This window comes from Sinocyclocheilus grahami, unplaced genomic scaffold (genome assembly GCF_001515645.1).
Source record: "Sinocyclocheilus grahami isolate Dianchi unplaced genomic scaffold, SAMN03320097.WGS_v1.1 scaffold427.1, whole genome shotgun sequence".
In the NCBI taxonomy this organism is placed as follows: Eukaryota; Metazoa; Chordata; class Actinopteri; order Cypriniformes; family Cyprinidae; genus Sinocyclocheilus; species Sinocyclocheilus grahami.
In genome coordinates, this window is record NW_015505606.1 from 141,511 (window position 1) to 153,472 (window position 11,962).

General features: G+C 36.3%; 1 protein-coding gene and 1 pseudogene across 1 annotated transcript in view; one reads left to right on the plus strand and one right to left on the minus strand.

The window, feature by feature from the left end:
• Positions 1-6,998, minus strand: part of LOC107551563 (neurotrypsin-like) — a 37,263-nt gene extending 30,265 nt beyond the window's left edge. Inside the window, exons 1-2 of the mRNA XM_016233204.1 lie at positions 6,648-6,998; positions 4,372-4,510 (exon numbers count right to left, since the gene is read on the minus strand). Coding sequence (XP_016088690.1) covers positions 4,372-4,510; positions 6,648-6,987 — 479 coding nt within the window. The 5' untranslated portion in view covers positions 6,988-6,998. The remainder of the gene's footprint in view (positions 1-4,371; positions 4,511-6,647) is intronic.
• Positions 6,999-8,892: 1,894 nt separating this feature from the next.
• The window catches only part of LOC107551555 (N6-adenosine-methyltransferase subunit METTL14-like), a 5,766-nt pseudogene continuing 2,696 nt past the window's right edge, over positions 8,893-11,962 (plus strand).

Below are 11,962 nucleotides of genomic sequence, written 5' to 3' on the forward strand. Positions count from 1 at the left end.
TGTAAAGTTATACTCTTTCTTTTAACTTACCTTCGGATGTTTAGTCATGTTTATTTTGTGCTGAAACTGGTATTAATGTGGAGGAGATGATCAGTTCATGTGCGCCTCGCGCTGCTGCGTCTGTTGATCTGAGGCACTACAGCGGTCTGTCACTTCACATTAAACAGCGCCAAAACGGCATTTATTGTTTGAATACTGCAATAGAACGGACAGAATTTGAAATATGAAAGTTAAAAAAATTTAAAGTACCAAAGCACAATGCTTATTGTATTATATTGGATTCAACGTTCCATCCATTAACTGAAAACAGGCTAGACTAATCGATTCTTGGAATTTAAGAATCGATATTGTTCCGTAAAAATGAGAATCGATTAATATCGAGATATCTATATTTTTTACCCAGCCCTATAATATATATAGTATATATATAATATAGTATATATATATATATACAGTATACTGTATATTGCCAGTATACAAACAAGAGAATTACTATGATGTCCTAAAATGATGTTGGGGATGAAAAATGTGTAATAAATCAATGATAATGAAACTGACAAAACAATGAAATGTGTTTTTTCCTAAGAACATAATTTGCTGCCTATGAGATCTTAATGTGTAAGGCTTCTGCTACATGGGTGGAGTGCAGACCAAAAAGGCTTGAGAACCCCTGAGGTAGACAGACAGACAGAAGACATAAATCAAAGTCTGTGAAGTCTATCTGTCTCCCTAGCCTTTAAATAATTAATGTCTATTCATCTATCAAAGTTGAGAGACCCAATGAATTATTCATAAATTACAAATGGGTTCTAAGCTCCCCAGGTCAGATGATGACAGGTCCACACATGTGTATGTGTCCATTTGTGTTTTAATGGTAAAATAATACTTTTTGTCAGACTTATAACTGTTACTGTTGTGTCATGTGATCTACGAGACCCTGCGGTCACCTCTCTCTGAGCACGCTCAGTAATGATCTCAGATGAACGCTCTCAGATAGGCATGCGTGTGAGCGTGATAGACACAAACCACATGGGTGTGTTCGTGACAAAGATTAGAACTCTCCGGAGAAATCAGCAATCTTTTAAAACACCTGCACACATTTACTGCTGGACAACTCACTAAGCATATGCCATATTTTAAAGGTGAAAAACTGACCTTTGACCTTTGGCTCACTGGGGTCAAATACCAAAGGATTCCATGCACAACCTTACAAAGGTCGTTTTGTGGTTAGGTAATAAACAAACGGGCAGCATAGGGTCATCAGAACACAGTAACTATCCCAGTAGTGACAACAATGAGCTTCAAAAACTGAATACAACACAAGTAATGCATTTTAAATGTCTCTCTGCACATCCCTTACTACTGTAAAGTTCACAGAGGACAGACATAATGAATGCTGTATATTTCAACAGTGCATGGACTGTCCAGTTTGTATTTAGGTGTTGGGAAAAAATTAAATAACACTCTTACTTTGCTCTTACTCTGTATACTGCCTACTATTTTTAACGTGAAACCATATGCATTATACTAGTAACACCAGTATATAAGACATTGTTGTCATATGAACTCAGCACACTGCATGTTTCAATCAAAAACTGGCATCCTGTTAGTATCTCAAAGATGGTACTTTAGAATTTAAAATTTTTGATATTTGTATTAAATTGCTTTTTTTTAAGTAAAATAATTTGGAATGGCATTAGAGAGTAAATTATGGTGGATTTAAAATTTTTAGTTGAACTATTCCTTTAACTCTTGACAGTCCTGCTGAATAAGTCAAGAAGGAGATGTTTAAATTGACTCTATTGACGATCATTTGCGACTAAAAAGAAATGTGTATGTTCTGTAAAATGTATTTAGAAGCATGTGTGCAAACAAAAAATAACCTTTATCCTCAGTTTTATGAAATTTAAGATCATAAAAATTCTTAAATAATGATTTAAAAAATATGAATTCATATTTTAAGATGTCTTAACTTTGGGGATAGAAAAACAGGAAGGGGGTTATTAAGCCTAAAAACATAAATACAAGAGCTGCATGTTTCAAAGTAGCAACTCAACTGCATTGCGTGTTCTACAGGCTTGCAGATTCACAATCAGTGAATGCCGCACATTTTTGCAAATAGATTACTTGTGATCTACTGTTGATGAATTTTGTCCAGTGTTTACTTTATGATGTTTATATTGCAATATGTTGTAGATGGTTTTAAGAGTGCATGATATTTTACCTCCCTCGTCTTTTTGAATCAGCAGTCGGAAATAGCAAAGCATATACATTTCAAAATAAGAGTCACAGCGTATTTCGGTCTTGTTTATCATTTAAAGTCCTGTGTTGTGCATATACAGTAGGCCAGGGCTGTCCAAATAACACTCTTACTTTGCTCTTACTCTGTATACTGCCTACTATTTTTAACGTGAAACCATATGCATTATACTAGTAACACCAGTATATAAGACATTGTTGTCATATGAACTCAGCACACTGCATGTTTCAATCAAAAACTGGCATCCTGTTAGTATCTCAAAGATGGTACTTTAGAATTTAAAATTTTTGATATTTGTATTAAATTGCTTTTTTTTAAGTAAAATAATTTGGAATGGCATTAGAGAGTAAATTATGGTGGATTTAAAATTTTTAGTTGAACTATTCCTTTAACTCTTGACAGTCCTGCTGAATAAGTCAAGAAGGAGATGTTTAAATTGACTCTATTGACGATCATTTGCGACTAAAAAGAAATGTGTATGTTCTGTAAAATGTATTTAGAAGCATGTGTGCAAACAAAAAAGAACCTTTATCCTCAGTTTTATGAAATTTAAGATCATAAAAATTCTTAAATAATGATTTAAAAAATATGAATTCATATTTTAAGATGTCTTAACTTTGGGGATAGAAAAACAGGAATGGGGTTATTAAGCCTAAAAACATAAATACAAGAGCTGCATGTTTCAAAGTAGCAACTCAACTGCATTGCGTGTTCTACAGGCTTGCAGATTCACAATCAGTGAATGCCGCACATTTTTGCAAATAGATTGCTTGTGATCTACTGTTGATGAATTTTGTCCAGTGTTTACTTTATGATGTTTATATTGCAATATGTTGTAGATGGTTTTAAGAGTGCATGATATTTTACCTCCCTCGTCTTTTTGAATCAGCAGTCGGAAATAGCAAAGCATATACATTTCAAAATAAGAGTCACAGCGTATTTCGGTCTTGTTTATCATTTAAAGTCCTGTGTTGTGCATATACAGTAGGCCAGGGCTGTCCAAACTCGGTCCTGGAGGGCCGGTGTCCTGCAGAGTTTAGCTCCAACCCTAATTAAACACACCTGAACCAGCTAATCAAGCTCTTACTAGGCATAGAAACTTCCAGTCAGGTGTGTTGAGGCAAGTTGGAGCTAAACTCTGCAGGACACCGGCCCTCCAGGACTGAGTTTGGACAGCCCTGCAGTAGGCCTTTAAATAATTACATAATTATTAAGTACAATTTAAACAGAAATGTTTAAAAACCTGGTGTAGTTTTTGTATTCTTATAAATCAAATCTTTGTATCCCTTTATTAAGTAAAAACATTTTTTTCAACTTAGGTGCACATGTGCTCCTCCTTAGGCAAAAGGTAAGCATTAAGCCCTGCACTGTGGGTGATAATACTCGGAATTGGAAGGTCAAATTCAAAGCATTGCATTATGAGACATTCTACACGTGTGCTCTTTTAGTCGACTAAAAGTATCAACATTTTAGCATAGTTTTAGTCGAAGAAAAGCTGAAGTATTTTAGTCTAGTTTTAGTCCAGGGCTGTCCAAACTCGGGCGTGGAGGGCCGGTGTCCTGCAGAGTTTAGCTCCAACCCTAATTAAACACACCTGAACCAGCTAATCAAGCTCTTACTAGGCATAGAAACTTCCAGTCAGGTGTGTTGAGGCAAGTTGGAGCTAAACTCTGCAGGACACCGGCCCTCCAGGACTGAGTTTGGACAGCCCTGCAGTAGGCCTTTAAATAATTACATAATTATTAAGTACAATTTAAACAGAAATGTTTAAAAACCTGGTGTAGTTTTTGTATTCTTATAAATCAAATCTTTGTATCCCTTTATTAAGTAAAAACATTTTTTTCAACTTAGGTGCACATGTGCTCCTCCTTAGGCAAAAGGTAAGCATTAAGCCCTGCACTGTGGGTGATAATACTCGGAATTGGAAGGTCAAATTCAAAGCATTGCATTATGAGACATTCTACACGTGTGCTCTGTGGTATACTGCAAATATTTGGCAAATGTAGTAAGTCATCAAGATATTGCACACAGTATACATAACTACAGAAACAGTACAAGTGTTATGACGGTATGTTATACATACTGTATGTATATGTGTGTATGTGTATTACCCCTGTCCCAGCTGTCGACACACCACAGCGGCATCTCGGTCATCCCAGCCGTTACTGCAGATGGTTCCCCACACACCATTCAGATACACTTCTACTGTTCCATCCAGCTTGGATCTGCCTCCCTGCAGTCGCAAAGAACCTGCAAAGGCACACAAAGTTCACAAGTTAAACTTGTGTTGTTGACCCTTCTCAGACAGGTGATAAAATGTAATGTTCTGCAAGCATTTGGTTCCGCTGGTCTCCGTAATTTTGATAAAGGTGAACATTACAAATATTCCCACAGTTACGCAGCAAGAAAACATAAATCCTTGACTTGCTTTATGTGAAGACAGAGGAATGCTTTAACCTCCACATGAGTTCTCGTCAGTTCTATAATAAATGTGTGTGTTTGTGTGTGTGTGATACTGCAAATTACTGCCAGCTATAATGTATGTCATGGAAACAATGTAAGCTATTGAGTACAAGCAGTACAATCAGGTCTATTATAAAGCCAGTGAGCAGAGATGAGAAAAGTCATTACTTTACTAACTGGACATAATATTCACAGATTTACAGTATATTAATTTGCAGTTGTGACTAAAAGAGCTATTTCAGTTCTCATATAGACTCTTATCAAATTACAATAAACTTGGGCAAAACGGTGCAATAATTTATACTTTTAATGTAACATATGCCAAGTAAGTTGTATTAACCTAAGAGTTACCCAAAATACTACATAAAATTAGACACATAAAATAGAATAATGTAAACTTGCATTAAAAAGACTGAGATTTTTTTCAAATTTTGGCCACAACAGCATTAATATATATCCACTTGCTACTGGAACAGGTTGCTGTGTGTGACAGCACTTTTCATGCATTAAGTGTTTACAGTATGTGCAGCCCAGCTGCTGCATTCAGAGCAGATATAAATCACACACAGTACACACATGATGGCAGCACATGTTCTTCAAACATTTCAGCGCTTCAAAATATTCACAGAATGTTTGGAAATTGACAGTCGGCTGATGTGCTGGAAATATAAACTAATAACATACTAAAATATTTAAATAAACTCATCCGGTTCCCATTTAATAGACATTAAAACATTGAATGTCCACACGCAAAGAGCTTTTTAACTAATATAATTGGAAAGGTTGTAAACAAATGTCAAAAATAAAAAATACAGAAAGATTATGGAGGAACTCGGCCCACAGTTTTAGGCCTCTTCTCCAAGTTTTCTTTCCATGGCCAATGTTAGACCCTGTGGGTTACATCATCAGACTATTTGTGTCTGTATTCAAATTTTCTAGGGATATTATAAGAAAAGAGTTTGATGAAAATGTCATGATAAATCAGAGACCATGAGGATGCACATTCCTATCCTTAAAATGTACCTACTAACCACAGCTTTTGCCTATGTACCACAAAACAGTTCATTGTTTCTGGTGACACAGGAGAGACTGGGGCTATATGTCACATTATCCCACACTGGGGCATGTTGTCACAAAGGTCAGCATGTGTTCCATGAACATTTTTTCTTAGGAAAACCAGTGGACATGTATGTTAGCTTTTTTTGTAGCCTAGACTTCTATACACAAATTGACTTTTAAAACAAACTTACCTTATTCATTGCGGTAAAAGGTGTGACACATTGCCCCTGTCTCCCGTAAAATACATAAGTCTCAAAACTATTTATTCTCTCACGTTGTCACAAAGGTTATAATTTCAAATACTGAGTGATTGTCAAATTGCATCGTACTGGCTTCCTCATCAGCGCATTAACTCTTTACCTCGCGCTCCAGAAATAACCAAGCGCGAGAGCGAGCGAGCCTGCTGAGAGCACAATTAAGCACTTCTAAAGAGCCAATGCTGCAGCCGAAATTATATCAAATTACAAAAATTGCTTGTTGGAGATTGTCTTTAAGCATATGATAAAACGGCCTCTTGCACCGGATGAGACTGGCCGCTTTGTTCTCAGTTTAGGCTACCTGGGGCGCGCAAATACCTTTCCCACGCGTGGATGCATTTATAGCCTATTAAGTTAATATGTAAGCTTGCTTGCGTGCCCTCCACTATTTTTGACCTGCCTATGGTTTAATCCTGAATCATAAATTTAGCAGAATATTTAAGAACAAACATTAAACTAATCTTTAAAATCTTGAACAAACTAGGCGCGTGGAGGTAACTCTTTTGTTTAAGAAAATAAAACCAGCTTGACGCACAGCTCTTCCCTCACATAAGTTCATATAAACGGCTGATTTTGCAAATTAGATACTTTTGTCTGGTAACAGTTACCTTGCTTGCAGTCGCAGTAACCCCAGTCTATGCGTCCTCGGCTGTTTGGGAAGAAACACCAGGGCCGAATTCTTCCGTCCGGATTCCGGCAGAAACTGTGATCCCCGAGCCCTTTTCCCGGATACCGCTCTATAACACCCGGCACATCTCTCCAGTTCATGCATTTCACGCCTGATTCGGTTGAGTCTATGGATCCCTCGTAAAACCCCGCTTTCCCTTTGCTCTGAATGCAGTCGGTGAACGGAGACCCGTCACTGAACGCGATGAGCAGCGAGCAGACGGTGAAGAGAAATCGACATCTCACATCCATCACGATCAACCTGTCTGCCACTGTCACCATAACCTAAATAACAAGAACAGTTCCTCTCCAGTTCCTCTATGTGGAGACATGGTCCTTGAGTTGTCTCATAATTGTCTTTGGCTGTTATCGGAGCAGCTCAGCCGCGGATCAATAAAAGAGAAAGCTAAGAAGCCCGGGGCTTAATGACTCATGCATATTGATGATTGAGTCACCAGAGATTTGAAGTTTTGCAAAAGAAGGTCAAAAATTAGTATATGATGTCTCAAGTCAAAGATGCCAAGGTGCAGAATAACCAAAATATCGCAAATAAATTGTTTAAAAATACTTCCAAAATAGTCACGGCACTACATATAAGCTCAAGGAACGCGCCGAACCTCTGAGAATCTGCACTTAAATGAGAGTGCACAGTGCTGGCATTATTTCAGTAAGAGTCTGGTCATCGGTTTTGGTCTCTCCGGGGCTCTATAGTGTGAAATCTTCTGATCACGGATTCAGGGATGACCGCAATGAACAACAGCCGAAACCAGGTTCATGTCTGCCCTCTTGTGTCGTTAAAACCGCTTCACATGTCTTTCTGTATTTCATTTTGTCTAAATAAAAATTTCACACTTCTTCTTACTGTGAGGTTACTTCTAAATTCTGGTTTGATATTCATAGTTGGTTATCAGCAAAAGTGGAAACAATTCCTCCATTTGTTTTGCAAGACATCTTCTTCTTTAAGTGTGATTTAAATTCTCTTTTCTTTCCGGATGTTGTCAACTTTGTTTTATTGTTGGGTAAATATCATATTCATACATGCAAATGGAAAAAAATTTAAGCCATCCTTTAATATATAGGCCTATTTCTTTGTGAGTTTTTGAAAATGTTTCAGAGCTTTAAAAAAAAAACTGTCTGAAACTCTTTTTCTCTCTATAGCCTATTTATTATTTTAATGTATTTTTATTTGATGTCTTTTTGTACTTCTATTGATTCCTGTTCCTTGTTGTGTTTTCCCCCTCTTTGTTGCTGTTATTGTTGTGAGTATAATAATTATTATGTTGATTCCCTGTCTTGTTGTGTACAATTTGCAATAAAAAAAAAATACACTCTTCCATTCAAAAGCTTGGGGGCAGTAAGATTTTTTAAAGGAATGAATACTTTTATTAACTTATGTTGATTCCCTGTCTTGTTGTGTACAATTTGCAATAAAAAAAATACACTCTTCCATTCAAAAGCTTGGGGGCAGTAAGATTTTTTAAAGGAATGAATACTTTTATTAAGCAAGGATGCATCAAATTGATCAAAAGTGATAGTAAAAGAAATTTAACTATTAGGCTGTTTTTTATTAAAAACTATCAAGCATCACAACTGGTTTTAACTTTGATAAACCGGTAATAAGAAATGTTACACCAAATCAGCATATAGAATGATTTCTGAAGGATCGTATGACACTGAAGACTGGAGTAGCCTACACTCTTAAAAATAAAGGTGCTTCACGATGCCATAGAATAACCTTTTTGTCTAAATGGTTCCATAAAGAACCTTTAACATCTGAAGAACCTTTCTGTTTCACAAAAGGTTCTTTGTGGCGAAAGAAGGTTCTTCAGATTACAAAAAGGTAAGAAAGAGATGGTTCTTTAAAGAACCTTTGACTGAATGGTTCTTTGTGGAACCAAAAATGGTTCTTCTATGGCATCGCTTGAAGAACCTTTTGAAGCACCTTTATTTTTAAGAGTGTAATGGATGAAGAAAATTCAACTGCTATCACAGGAAATAGCCTAAATAACATTTTAAAATATATTAAAATAGAAAACAGTTGTTTTAAATTATAATATTTCACGATATTATGCTACTGTTTCACTGTATTTGTAATAGCCTATAAATGCAGCCTTGGTGAGCATAAAATACTTTTTTTTAAAACATGAATTTTCAGAATCAGAACAATACATTTGAAACAACCATGTGATGGAAGCCTCTGCACTGCAGGAGGAGAGCGGACCATATGAAGAGGTGTACAAAGACTCCAGCACTTTCCTAAAGGTAGAATTAAACACAGTTATGTGATTTACATAGCAATTGCATGTAAAATCTTACATTATTTAGAGTTTTTTTTTTTAAATAACACATATGAAGTTATTACAAGCTGTTTTCAAGATAATATCACTTTTTGTTTCACAGGGCACTCAGAGTTTAAATCCTCACAATGATTACTGCCAACACTTTGTGGACACAGGTCATAGACCTCAGAACTTTATCCGAGATGGCGGTAAATGGTCCAGTCTCTTTCTATTTTTTTCCTTTTCTTCCTTTCTCATGCCCAGCTGTGAGACTGGGTTAATTGTGTGCTTTGCTGTGCTTTAGGTTTGGCTGACAGATTTGAGGAGTACCCAAAACAAAGAGAGCTCATCCGACTGAAAGATGAGCTTATTGCTGCCACCAACACCCCACCCATGTAAGAAAACCTGCTGTCAGACAATGAGAAATAGAACAGATGTTTGCAGATGCTTAAGACCTGTCTAATATACCTTAGTCAGAGTAATGACATATTTAATTTTTGATAGGGATGAAATCAAGGATAGAAGTACATGCGTTCAATGGATTGTACTGTTATTGAATAACATCCGATTGTTTGGCAGATGAAACAAAATGTGAGTTGTGAAAATTACACAGTCTAGGCCTTTATGCAGTGCATGCCATTGTAAAGTCTGTAAATCAATCCCTCACAGCCTCGTTTTTATCTGTTAAATTCAATATGGTGACTAAGGTCTGTTGTATGTCTCATTTGCATGTATTTATGAAATATGCATTTTTGATTGTGTGTGTGTGTCAGGTATCTGCAGGCAGATCCAGACACATTTGATCTGAGAGATTTGAAGTGTAAGTTTGATGTGATTCTGATAGAGCCTCCATTGGAGGAGTATTACAGAGAGTCGGGCATCATTGCCAACGAGCGCTTTTGGACCTGGGACAATGTGAGTTATTGCAAATGTCTCTCAAAATGTGCATTGGAAAACAATTGAAGCTGATTTCATAAATTACATGATTTTTTTATCATTTGTATCTGTTTCTGGAATAGATCATGAAGTTGAACATAGAGGAAATCTCATGTATTCGCTCTTTTGTATTCCTGTGGAGTGGTTCAGGAGAAGGCCTTGATCTCGGCCGAATGGTACAAATCTCACAATGTGGCATATTACTGTTTGTTGTACATATCACCTGCCCTAATCATAATCTTAGAGGGTAGTTCATCCAAAAATGTGCTGTTATTTTACTTACCCTCAGGCCGTCCAAGATTTAGGTGATGTTTTTCTTCAGTAGGACAGGAAAGAAGATTTTTAACTGAAACAATCGTTTTTGGTCAAAAAAGCATATCAGCACATCAACACAAAATTAATACCTGTGGCTCCTGGCGTTATATTGAGGTCTTATGAAGCTAAATGATTGGGCTATGCAAGAAACTGAACATTAATTACAACATTATGACATTTAATCTTCAAAATATATCTGATATGTCTGTGATCTCAAGAAAGTGTTTAATATGAGTTCTGTTTTGATTTGAAGTAATATTCAGCACATTTTCATTGATTTGAATGCCGCATGATAATGTAAATGACATACACATAAACAAAAAATGCTGCATACAGTCATTGGGTATGAGTCTTGGAAACATATTTTAACATCTTTCAATCTTCTCTCTTAGTGTCTGAGGAAATGGGGCTTCAGGTGATGTGAAGACATTTGTTGGATCAAAACCAACAAAAACAATCCTGGCAAGACCAAAACCCTGGACCCTAAGGCAGTGTTCCAGAGGACTAAGGTAAGAGACACTGTCCTAACTGGTTAGAGCAATGGGCAAGCCATAATGATATTTTGCTACTAATTAATAACCATTTTTGTCTGACATCTCCCTTTTTGTGTGTGCATTCAGGAACACTGTTTAATGGGTATCAAAGGCACAGTTAGACGCAGCACAGATGGCGATTTCATTCATGCTAATGTGGATATAGACCTGATCATAACAGAGGAGCCAGAGATGGGTAATATTGAGAAGCCAGTGGAGATTTTCCTCATCATTGAACATTTCTGCTTGGGCCGTCGACGGCTACACCTGTTTGGCAGGGACAGCACTATCAGGCCGGGTTATATATTGGCTTGTTTCCACTAAAGAAATGGTTCACCCTAAAAATGATCATTATTTATTTACCTTTATATGGTTCTCATATGCTATATTCTGCAGAGTGCAAAAGTAGAATTTAATACAAGTTAAAAAGTGACAATACAGTATGACAGGAAAGGCAGTATAATTATATCATATTATTATACACTATTGTTGTACAATATTGTTAGCACAAAAAGCTTGTGCTCAGTAAGATTTCTAAAAATGTTTTTGAAAGAAATCTCTTATGTTTACCAAGGCTGCATTTATTTGATTAAAATGCTTTGAAAAGTCATTTTGTGAAATATTAATTTCACAATAAATAAAGAATTAATATTAATTAATAAAATTAATTTAACTGTTTACTATTTTAATAAATGTTTAAGTCTAATTAATTCCTGTAATGGCAAAGCTGATTTTTTGGCAGCCATTACTGCAGTCTTTAGTGTCACATTATGCTTCAGAAATCATTCTAATATGCTGATGTTTTTGCTCAAAGGGCTTTAACTATTGTCACAGTTGAAAAAAAGTTGGGCTGCTTAATATTTTTGTGGAATCTGTAAGAGACTCTTAGGTTACTGCTTATTCGTAGGGGGAGCATCACAATGGGATGTCAGTTAAAGCGCCTTGAGGCAATATCCATTTACAAGTTTTATTTCACCAAGGCCAGTACATGACTTCATCCACAGGTATCAGACTGGTTTCTGAACTTAAACAAAATAAGTAAATAATTAAACAATCAAGGAATTGCAAATAAATCCAAACCATACAAAACAAACAGTAAACTTACATCTGTACACAGCCAAACACCATATGAAATAATCCAGAGCAGTGAACAAGGAATGAACTGACTACTGCTCAGAAGCAACCCTTCTTAAA